We start from the raw sequence: 11,448 nt of genomic DNA, 5'->3' as shown, positions 1-11,448 counted from the left end.
GTTTATTTGGCCTGCTTGGAAAGCAAGTGTTCTGTCTAGGTATCTTTTGTATCGGCAGGCCTTTATTGATGGATGGGTGAACATATGGACTATGTGTGTAGATCTGCTGGGGCAGTCCAAGTTGAAATGTGCAACCAGGTATGTAGGGGCCGAGCCAAATATAGATTTAAAACAAAGACAGGCAAATTTGAACAAGACTCTTGCCTCCAGGGGCAACCAGTGAAGTTTTGGGTAATAGGGGATTATGTGGTCCCTTTTTTTATGCCAAAAATCAGTCGGACGGCTGAGTTTTGGATGATTTGGAGTCTTTGAATAGTTTTCTTGAAAGATCCCAGGTAAATGATGTTGCAGTAGTCGAGTAAGTTTAGTATGGAGGCTTGCACCAATAAACGGAATGAAGTTGCATCGAAGTACTTTCTGATGGTTCTTAGTTTCCATAGAGTCGAGAAGCCTTTTTTAATCAATAGCTCAGTATGCACATCAAGAGTAAGGTGACGGTCCAGGGTAACTCCCAGAATTTTTATGGAGTTTATAATAGGATATACTTGACCATTCAAGGAAATTGAAGAGTCTTTGAGTTTGTCATTCGGGCTAGCTAGGAAGAATTTGGTTTTTTCTTAGTTGAGTTTCAGTTTGAATTGGGCCATCCATGGATCGATTTGCTTTAATATGAATGCCAGGTGGATCTTTGTCTCAGGGGATACAAAGATCCACCTGGCATTCATATTAAAGCCATGCTGTCAGTGTTTCTCCTAGTCCTAGCATGTTCATCTTGTTCAATAACCTACGGTGTGGGACACTATCAAAAGCCTTGCTGAAGTCTAAATATACGATGTCCAGGGACTCACCCCCATCCAGTTTTTTTGTTACCCAGTCAAAGAACCTTATCAGATTGGATTGACAAGACCTTCCCTTCGTAAAGCCATGCTGGTGGGAATCCCTTAACCTTTCATTATCCAGAATTTCGTCCAATCTGTTTTTAATTAACGTTTCCATGAGTTTACCCACTATTGATGTGAGACTCACCGGTCTATAATTTTCAGTCTCTGACCTGCATCCCTTTTTGTGAAGTGGGATAACGTTGGCAGTTTTCCAGTCTAGGGGTACTTTTCCCTTGCTTAGGGAAAAATTGAAGAGCTTGGCCAACGGTTCTGCCAGGACAACTCTCAATTCTCGAAGTATTCTGGGGTGCAGATTATCCAGGCCCATAGCTTTGTTCACTTTTAGTTTTGATAGCTCGTGGTAGACGTCGCTCACGGTAAATTCCATGTCCCTCTGAGCTCCCCTTTGTCTGTAGCTGAGGACCGTTTGTGTTCTTCTTCCTGTCGCTAACGTATTTAAAAAAGGATTTCTCCCTTTCTTTTACCTGCCTAGCTATGTTTTCTTCCATCCGGAGTTTGGCCTCTGACTGTCGTTTTAATTTTTCTAGATTTTGTCAGATAGGTTTCTTTAGCTTCCGGTCATTGTGATTGTTTGTAGATAGTGAAAGCTCTTTTCTTTTGCTTTACTAGTTCTGAGATCTCCGCGGAGAACCACTGTGGTCTATTTTTTCTGTGTCGTTTACTCACGGTTTTTATGTATATGTTGGTTGCTTTTTGCATGGTAGATTTCAGAGCCGACCATAGTACTTCTACATTGTCCGTCGTGTTTTGATTTTGCAGCACTTCGTAGTTCCTTTAAAATTTAGGACCTTAGTCAATGTGTTTGACCTAGTGGTTCCTTTCTTGAGGTGGAACCACACCATATTGTGGTCGCTGGAGGTCAAGGTTTCTCCCACCGATCTCTCTGTGACACTGTCACCGTTGGTGAGTATCAGGTCCAGAATTGCTTGATCCCTGGTGGGTTCTAATACCAACTGCTTGAGGCATGCTCTTTGCATGGAAGCCAGTAGTCTCTTGCTTCCGCTGGCTGCAGCGGAAGGTCTGTTCCAGTCCACATCGGGCATATTGAAGTCTCCTATCAGCACTGTATCTCCACGCAGTGTGATGGTCTCAATGTCTTCTATTAGTTCGTCGTCTGCATCCTCCTTTTGTCTTGGTGGTCTGTATACAACATCTAGATAGAGGCATTTGTTATTGCCCCTGGCAAGGTTCACCCAGAGGGATTCTCCCATTTACTTGATGTGTGTAAGTTTAGTAACTTTGATGTCTTCTCTAATGTACAGAGCTACCCCTCCTCCTGATTTGCCTTCTCTGTCGCAACGGAGTAAGTTATATCCTGGTATGACCATATCCCATCCGTGGGACTCTGAGAACCATGTTTCTGATATCGCCACTACATCAAGGTCAGCGTTTCTCATTTCCGTTTCCAGTTACAATATTTTGTTGCCAAAGCTATGGGCATTAGGATACATTGCTGTCCATTCCTTCTGTTTGCATGGAGTGTTCTCTGTCTGAGATAGCTTGTCCCCTTCAATCTTGCCTTTGTCGCCCTTTCTATTACCTCTGTTTCCTTCAGTGTCCACGCATTACTTTTTACAGGCACTACTTTTTACAGCCTATACATATATGAGGGGCCATTGAAAAGTTCTTAGCCCAGTCAAGAAGAGAATTATATGGAGCCATGAAACTTACAAATTATTCCACACTTTCTTTGACACTTTTTGTTTCAATGATATGAAATTAAATGAAAAGTGTCAAGAAAAGTGTGGAATAACTTATAAGTTTCATGGCTCCACATCATTCTCTTCTTGGTTGGGCTCAGAACTTTTCAGCGGCCCCTCGTGGATGTCAGCACTTAGAGGCATAAGTATTGGAGTTCACAAAACTGAACATCAAGGAAGAGCCAGTTTAAGAAACTGAAGAAATCTTTTTGGTTGAATTTGTGAGTTGCCACCAGAGAGGTAAGCATCATTGACCAGAGCTATAGTGAGCTACGTGCAGGCATAGTGGGCACCCAAGGGAATCAGGGATGCTAAAACCGAGCCCCACCCATGATACAACACAGTGGGTGGAGCAAAAGCATTAGGGGACATGTTGCAGAAGGCATGTTTCTAGGTCAGGATGCTGCTACAATTGCTCCCTTAATTCCTAATGGAAACCTCAGGCCCAAATATGCATTTAGCTGACATTAAAGCTTTAAGGCAGGTTTAAAAGCCAGCATCTAGATTTTGTAAAAGTATGAGCGTATTACCATTGTAAAATTAGAAATACGGGCAGTCCTTTCTGCCCCTCACCACCCCCAAGCTTTCAAACTGTGCATACTGTAGTTCTAAACATGCAAACAGGTGCTTTTCTAAAACCATTATTTACTCTTATAGACCAGATGTGGCCGCAGCCACAGTCCTAAAGGGCCACAACCCAGTTGGTTTTCAAGAGCTCCATAATGATTATGCATTAGATTGATTGCATATACTGCTTCCATTGTATGCAAATAGATCTCATGCATATTCACTATACAGTAGAAATTTTGATAACCCAGATGAGGTTTGGTCCTTGAAGACTATGGTTGTTAGTCCCTGTTATATACTAACCAATTTAGGGCCCCTTTTACAAAGCTGCAGTAGCAAGTCCTGTGCAGCAAATGTGATGCAGCCCATTCATTTCCTATGGGCTAAATTGCATTTGCCATGCCAGTACTCACTACCGTGGCTTTGTAAAAGAGGCCCTTAATGAGACATGAGCTTTCAAGGACAAGAATCTACTTTGTCAGATGCAGCCTCTGGAATTCTTAAGTGGCATACCATAGCTATGGTGGATTGTGTGTATGTTGTATAATTCTATTTTGCACTGAGTTGGCAGCATGTAATACCTATGATAAAATTGAGGCTGATATATGCTTGTATACTGCAGCTACCTCTCAGTTCTATGCGGTTTACAGAGTAAAAATACTGAACATTCAGTGAATTACAATTCATTAGTTAAAAAAATTTACTAAACAAGTATGTTTTTAACAATTTTCTAAATGCCAGATAGGTTTTGGAACTTAATATAAAATTACCCTTTGACGTATGAGGCAATTATATGTGGAACGTTGTTGCATATCAAGCCTCCCATGGATCGTTACAAATGCAGGCTTTTCCTTATTATGACAGGGATAGCTATGCAAATGATAACCTGCAATTGGAAGAATTGTGACTGCCTTAACTTTCCATTTTGGTGGGCTAGTTTATGTTTAAGTTACAAATATGAAAAGATGAATGTGGATGTTGGAGCATAGCAATTTTTAAAATTTGGTTTGAGGCCTGTTGACATCCTTTGTTACTTCAACATAATTGTCTTTATTTAATTTTCTGTTTATTTTTATACACATCCAGGTGGGTGGGGGGGATTTTTTTTTCCTGGTTTATTTCTTGATTAAATTGGTGGAAGGGAGGGGAGGGATATTTTTCTTCTGTATTGTTATTGATGGAATTTAAGTGCTTACATTGATTATTAATGTTTATATAATTCATGGCACTTTGTGTTAGTTTTGAAAATTAATAAAGATTATAAAAAAATAAATACAAAAATAAAATACAATTACCAAGATGTTTATTCCATATACTGGACCAATAAGATAGAATTCTGCCAAAGAATCATTTGTAAACACATCCCTTATAAGATGGAAAGTCAAATATCTACAAACCCCGTGTAGGGCGTTTTCTATTAACAAATTCAAAGTGGTCAAGAAAATAACTAGGTAAAAGACCATGTAAAGACTTAAAACATAAACAACCAAATTTAAACAATATTCTCGCCTCAATTGGCAGCCAGTGCAATTTTTGGTAATATTTTGTCACATGCTCGAATTTTTCTCAGGCTGAATATCAAGCGAACAGCGGTATTTTGAATAACTTGCACCCTCTTGATGTTTTTCTTACAATAAAGGACGTTGGTCCATTGTAGGATGCAAATATGATGTATTAATTATAAAAATAAAGAGTCTGATAGGCATGAATAGAAAATTATTTTAATACCTTAGACAATAAACAAATTTTTGCATATGTATTCTTTAGTGGGAAAAAAACGGTGCATTCATACCAGTTTCAATCTCTCTTCACACAGTGTAATCATAACACACCGAAAAAGCATGTAATGGCGTACATATACTCGCATTTTTACAAGTTTGTGTTATCTGGGTTTTTTTTTTCAATCAAATAAAATTCAAAAAGTTCCAAAAATATGTACATAGATCAGCAGCTATGTGTGTGCCTATAAAAATGTTAAGTTGCTACGTCTTGACTTCCTCAGTTAACCTGAAGGACGTACCATTCAAAGAAAATGCTTAATAGGTGAGATATTCAACAGAAGAGAATGGAAGAGCGAAGATTCAGAGCTAAAAAGTAGGAGAAATTCATTCTTGTCTCCTGTCTCCAAAGGTTCATTTTTTTCTATATTAGCTTCAACGACGGGTCACTCCCCGCATAGTTCATGGCTCTTAATGGTAAAGGCTGAAGCCTGAGAAGTGACCACGCTAAAAGTGTCCATCACTAGGAAAACTGGACATTGGTTGTGATTGAAAATGTACACGATAACATTATTGCTCATTGTTAAACAGAAACTGTTAACATGGCATATATAACATGGCATGGAGACATTTAAAGGAACAGGTGATTTAATTCGTATAGCAACTTGTTGCATCATTGGACGGCCCACAACTTGAAAATAATTTTTTTATTTATTTATATTTTGCAACTCATTCTCATGTTGACTGAAGGGGCTTCTGGGCTGCTGGATTATTTGATCCTGATGATTGGAGTTGTTGTTATGTTGAGGATGGAAGATGTTTCATAGCCATGAAATATATTCATTCCTATCAGTCACAGAAAAATAGAGAGAAATCCTGTATTTCTCAGCTATCAGAAGAGATCTGTTCATGGCAGGAACTAGTAATCCTTCCTGTTTAAGTTTCAACTATGACCCCTCCATCCCCGGACCCCACAGCACTAAGCAAAGTGGCATCACTGCCTATAATGCATTATGGGAGTTTCTGTAATGTGCAAACTGAGATAACCAGCCTATGTTCTCCATATCATTCTTTAAACTGTTTTGCTAATCAATGAATCCTAAAATCCTAAAACTATAAAATACCAGAAATTCCAAAGGGCCAATATTTGAACTGTACACTTTGAAGGTCATGAGACCTTTTTCTATACCCCAGTTATATATGGTATTGTGTTTTCCTGCCATTTTCAATATACACACGAATAATTCATTCAGTTAACTGTATCACATTCAAATATAGTTTCTAGGACAAAAGCTGATGGTTTGTAGAACAACTGGAAACAGGAAACAGAATAAGTCCAATTCTCTTGTCACAGTGGACAAAACTGGCCAACTCCCAAGGAAGAGAAGGGCAGATGCACAAGGAAATAATCTCAGTCAACAGCCAATCCAAAATGTGGCAGAAATATTATCAGTTAGGCAGTGATGGGCAACAGGTGACTTCAATAAGTCAAATTCCACTTTCATTTGAACATTGACTAATTTCCTAATTATCAACAAAGTATAGGCACCAAGGACATTTCTTTGTTTACCCACAAACTGTACAACAAGCTTCTCAGTCTCCTTTTCTCCAGTCGAAATCAATCTTATCCTCATAAAACCATATGTCCTTCCATATCCAGGGCCGGTCCATAAATAACAAAATCAGGGTGCTAAAAGTTGCCTTTCTCTGGTTAAAGCAGAATACTGACACGTGCTTCTCACATGACTTGTAACACTGGCTGATCATGGAATCCTTTCAGAACTGCTCTACTGGTTTGATGCCTCTTTCACAAGGTGATTTTGCTGTGCCTGTGGGTCCAGCACCCTCTTTTAGCAGTCCTGGGAAGGGTCGAGCTAGACTGACTTCTGAGCTTTATTTGTCTGGTGTCTGACGAGTTTTTTTTCCGGAGGATAAAGTCAAAATTCACCTGGCTGTTCATGGCGTAGAAAACATTAGCACTGTCAGGGATGATCAGCTCTGAAAAATAACATAGCATGGATTACTTTTCATCTCAGAAGTAAAGGGAAAATATTGTGTTTTAATAGAGATGTTTTCCAGTGATACAAACAACTTACATTGACCCTCATTCTATTCTACATCTGCAAGACCTTATGTCACCTGAGGTTTTTCATATTATCACAGTCACAGAAATTCCCCTCTCTTTGATTAATCTATACTTCTTACCTGTTATTGGGCTAGATTCACTAACCCTGTGATCCGTGGGCGATTGGAGGCAGGCTGACTTATTCACCAACCATCTGCATGCAAATGGGGGCGATTGGAGGCACGCCCCCAATCGACTGCACGGATCGGACTGAGCCCTGACAGTAGTGACAGGAGAAGCAGCCTCCTATCACTACTGTCAGGGCTCTGCCGGCATTTTTTTTTTTCCTTTTTTTTTTTTTATTAGGCCGCAAAATATCAGGCCTATTAAAAAAAAAAAAACGCCTCCACTGTGCCGTGCAACCCCCACCATGCTCACCCAAACTGGCACACACCCCTCCCTGACTGGCACGGCCCACCTGCTGGGCCCACCCCCTTCCCGTACCAATATCTTCAGGAGCAGGAGGGTTGCTCAGTCTTTCCTGCTCCAGGCCTTCTCCGAGGCTGGCTGGCTTTCCAGGCAAGGCCCACCCCCTCCCCATACGTTGTAATATCTTCAGGAGCAGGAGGAGTGCTCAGTCCCTCCTGCTCCATGCCTCCTCCGCCACAAGTGTGGACTTAGGTTATGCCCCGATGCATCAGCAGATGCACAGGGAGGGACCTAAGGCCCTGATTGACTGAGGCGCCTCGGACTCCTCCCTTGGGAGGGGCCTGGGGGCGCCTCAGCCAATCAGGGACTTCCTTAGGAAGGAGTCTAGGGAAATTCCTGATTGGCCAAAACAGACCAATGCAAAACTGACAGGGAAGATAGTGTTAGAAGATGTTTATCAGCTTATGTATTTAATCTGAGTAGCCTTGATCGGTGCTTCCACTTCTGCTGGAATGGCAACTGGGGTTAGGATAATCCTAACTCCGTCTGGATCAGTGACACCAATGATAATTAGCATTTTCTCTGCATACAGTATGCTTTGTGTTTCTTTTAATTTTGTGGTACCAAAATGAATTAATATGATTAATTAATATTATATGAGGCTTGTATGGATGCTGCGGGGAATGGGGCAGTGACAGGGACTGTGGTCGCGGGGATGGGGCAGTGACGGTGGTCGCGGAGACGGGACGGCAACGGTGCGGCGATGGGGACTAATTTTTTCCCCGTGCCATTCTCTAGTTACAGGTCAACATGCATAACAGAACAAGTAGTAGGGTAGTACAGACAGATCAACGTACACTTTCCCCTTCCTATTCATGGTTTCGACGTTCGCGGTTTCAATTATTCCCCCTCACTGGCAGCCCGCACTAATAAAAAAAAACAGCCCCAGAACTTGGATCAAGGTGAGGAAGGAGGCAGAGGGGGGCGATCAGAGGCGAAGGAGACGAGCAGCCACCCCAGGAGCATGGATCTTACCTGGTGGTCTAGCGGTGATGCGGGGCAGAAGTGATCTTCCTACACTCCTGTCCCGTGCAGAGCCATGCTGTGAGTTCCCATGGTCTCACGAGACTACAACAGGGAGTTCTTCAAAATGGCCACCACAAGCTCTAGTGAAAAATTATCAGTGCTAACACTAGTAAAGCAAAACAGTTTCTAGAGGGCACTGTGGCTATTTTGAGGCCTGAGCCAAGAAAGGCAGGAACTAGTGGGCTTCACTCCTGCACATCGGACCCCTATACCACCAGCTACTTAAAGACAGGGCAAGGGATTCTGCTGGGTAATAGATCTCTTTGGGGGGAGGGAGAGAGGGGAGATTAGAATTGGGAAGGCAAAGGGAGGGAAGGGAGACCAGAGAACCTCTCAGGCCATATCCAGAAGTTATGTGGGCACTGGACAATATTTAGTTCCAATGCCTGGATTGCCAGGGTTACCATATTTGTAAAAGTAAAAGGAGGACACAAGGCTTGTGCAGATGAGGACACAGCTTGCAGGCATGGGGCAGGGACAGGGACAGAACTCGCTGGGATGGGAAGAGGATGGAGAAAGATTCCGCAGGGACAAATTTGCCCCCCGTGCCATTCTCTACTTCAGACTCATAAATGGTTCTGGCTTGCAGTTCACTGACCCAACCACTCATTCCTCCTTCCTGCCTTATTTTTGAGCTTAATAATTCTTCCACAATCCCACAGGCTCTTGTGAAATTCCCAATGGAAGTCACATGCAGTCCACCACCACGAGTTGAAATATTGCTTTTAAGTAGTGATGAGTGCGTTCTTGCATGTAACGATGTAAAATGCACAAGCATGAAGGGGACATTAAGCCGTTGCTTACCTCTGTCCTCTGAGATGACCTGAACCAATTCATAGTCCTCAACTGGGTCAGATTCCAAGTTGTGCTTTAACATGCCTCTCTGGATCACAGCTGGTGTCTTGTCTTGGCTGGTCAACTGGAAAGCAAAAATTTTTAAGGTATAAAATGTGTTTGCTACTGAGGGAGATTTATTTGCACCATGACTGGATTTTTTTGCAGTTTTAATAGTGCCCTCACATATTGGTAGGAAATATCCCTAGGAAATCTAGTTCACATTCCTTAGCATTGTCCCCTTATCATTTTGTGAACATCTAAGGATGATGTTCTTGCCACTGTACGAATCAGTGCCTTTGGATATATTCCAGTTCAGGTTCTGATCATATGTGCTACTGCTTTAAGAAGGTAATTTTATCACACAGGTGCAAATATTTACACAGTAAATGTTTAGAATAATGACATTTATGCACATGCATGCCTTTAAATGCCAAAATTTTGCCTAAACACTATTCTGTGAATACACTCTTTACTTACATAGAAGTTATTTTCAATGGGGAGTGCACACGTAGGTGAAGTTTGGATAGAGCATGGGTGGGACTCACATTTCTACACATAGAATACTATAAGTTTCCTACTTATCTCTGACATTTCTATGCTAATACACCAGCTCTATTGCTGGCATAGTGCAGGTGCCTAACTTTTAAGCATGCATTGAAGCAGATATATAGTATTCTTTAAAAGAAAGCAGGCACCCAGTTGTGGAACTGCCCCTCCATGTTTGCATTTTTAGGAACTAAATCAGGGGTGGGCAACTCTAGTCCTCGAGGGCCGGAATCCAGTTGGGTTTTCAGGATTTCCCCAATGAATATGCATGAGATCTATTTGCATGCACTGCTTTCAATGCATATGCATTGGGGGAAATCCTGAAAACCCGACAGGATTCCGACTCTCGAGGACCGGAGTTGCCCACCCTTGAACTAGGTCCTACCACATAAAATGGGACCTGTGATAAAATAGCGCACATTAAGGCCCAGATTCTCTAAACAGGGCCAGTTTTTTAATGCACCAAGTTCAGTGAAAAATGCCGTTTAAACAATGTTTTAAATAATTTTCAAGGTGCCTACCAGCACCTATAAAAACGGCGCCGGAATTGCACTTCCATACGTGCTTTATGGCACCTAACGCCACTGTAGGCGTGGCTAATGCCAGAAATGACATTAGGCACCATAAAGCACCTATGGAGGTATGATTCTCGACAAAATAGGTGCCAGAAATGTGGGCCTGTAAAACCCTGGCCTACATGTCTGGTGTCTATCTTTGCTGGAGGTACAATTCTCTAACCATTGTCGTCACATGAATGACACGCAATTGACAGCCACCAGCAACGATGCCGGTTAGAGAATCTGGGCCTAAGAGTGCATGTTAGTGACTTTAGTTGTATGTACACACCTCTTCTTGGAGGGCCAAACACCTAGAATGTGAGAGCAGAAAAAGACAATAGGGCCCAGCTTATTTGCCAGTTCTCCCTCTTTATATACATAGGGGCCAATATTCAGACCGTGGGAGGCAACCCGGCTAAGTCCCGTGTTGGCAGTGAGCCTGAATATTCAATGTTGGGCGATTTTCGGTGACTGGTATTGAATATCTGGGAGGGGGGGGGTTGGCTGTTATTAACTTAACCAGCTCAGTCAATATTCAGCGCTGGCTGGTTAAGTTAGTAGCGGCCAAAGACATGCCTGCTATTTGCAGATTTGCTAGAGCTGGTATTAGACATAACTGGGGACCGCAAAGCCCAGGTTGTGCTTCTTTAGCTTCCAGCTGGCTTAGGGCTCTCTCTCTGACCAGGGGGCAGTTGCCCTAGTTGAACTCCCCTAACACTATTCCTGCCATGTGTGACTGAAGTATTCTGTTAGCTTGATTTTTCTATGTAGCATTCTGTAGTAATTTGGTTTCTTCAGTTTTCACAATAGTGAAGGGGATATTGTGAAAGGGAGGGGAGACAAAGGTTTTGTTGATCCTTGCTCTGTATTATTTGTGTTTATAAAATGACAATTGTACAGAATATTGTCTCTTTTTATACTTTCATAAAATAAGTTCAGTATAAAAGCATAACTATTAGAGGCTTGTGTGGATGGGATCTGACAGTTTGCGGGATGAGGAAGGGGCAGGGATGGGGACTGAGCTCGCAGGAACAGGGACAA

At 42.0% G+C, this 11,448-nt stretch overlaps 1 protein-coding gene across 1 annotated transcript in view; it reads right to left on the bottom strand.

Moving 5' to 3' along the window:
- Positions 1 to 4,870: 4,870 nt before the first annotated feature.
- Positions 4,871 to 11,448, bottom strand: part of RGL1 (ral guanine nucleotide dissociation stimulator like 1) — a 301,090-nt gene continuing 294,512 nt past the window's right edge. Inside the window, exons 17-18 of the mRNA XM_033916403.1 lie at positions 9,272 to 9,386; positions 4,871 to 6,885 (exon numbers count right to left, since the gene is read on the bottom strand). Of these exons, the coding sequence (XP_033772294.1) occupies positions 6,695 to 6,885; positions 9,272 to 9,386 (306 nt within the window). The 3' untranslated portion in view covers positions 4,871 to 6,694. The remainder of the gene's footprint in view (positions 6,886 to 9,271; positions 9,387 to 11,448) is intronic.

The sequence above is a fragment of the Geotrypetes seraphini genome, chromosome 12 (genome assembly GCF_902459505.1).
Source record: "Geotrypetes seraphini chromosome 12, aGeoSer1.1, whole genome shotgun sequence".
NCBI lineage: Eukaryota > Metazoa > Chordata > Amphibia > Gymnophiona > Dermophiidae > Geotrypetes > Geotrypetes seraphini.
Note: the sequence above shows the minus strand (reverse complement) of the source record. Positions and strands in the feature narration are given on the sequence as shown.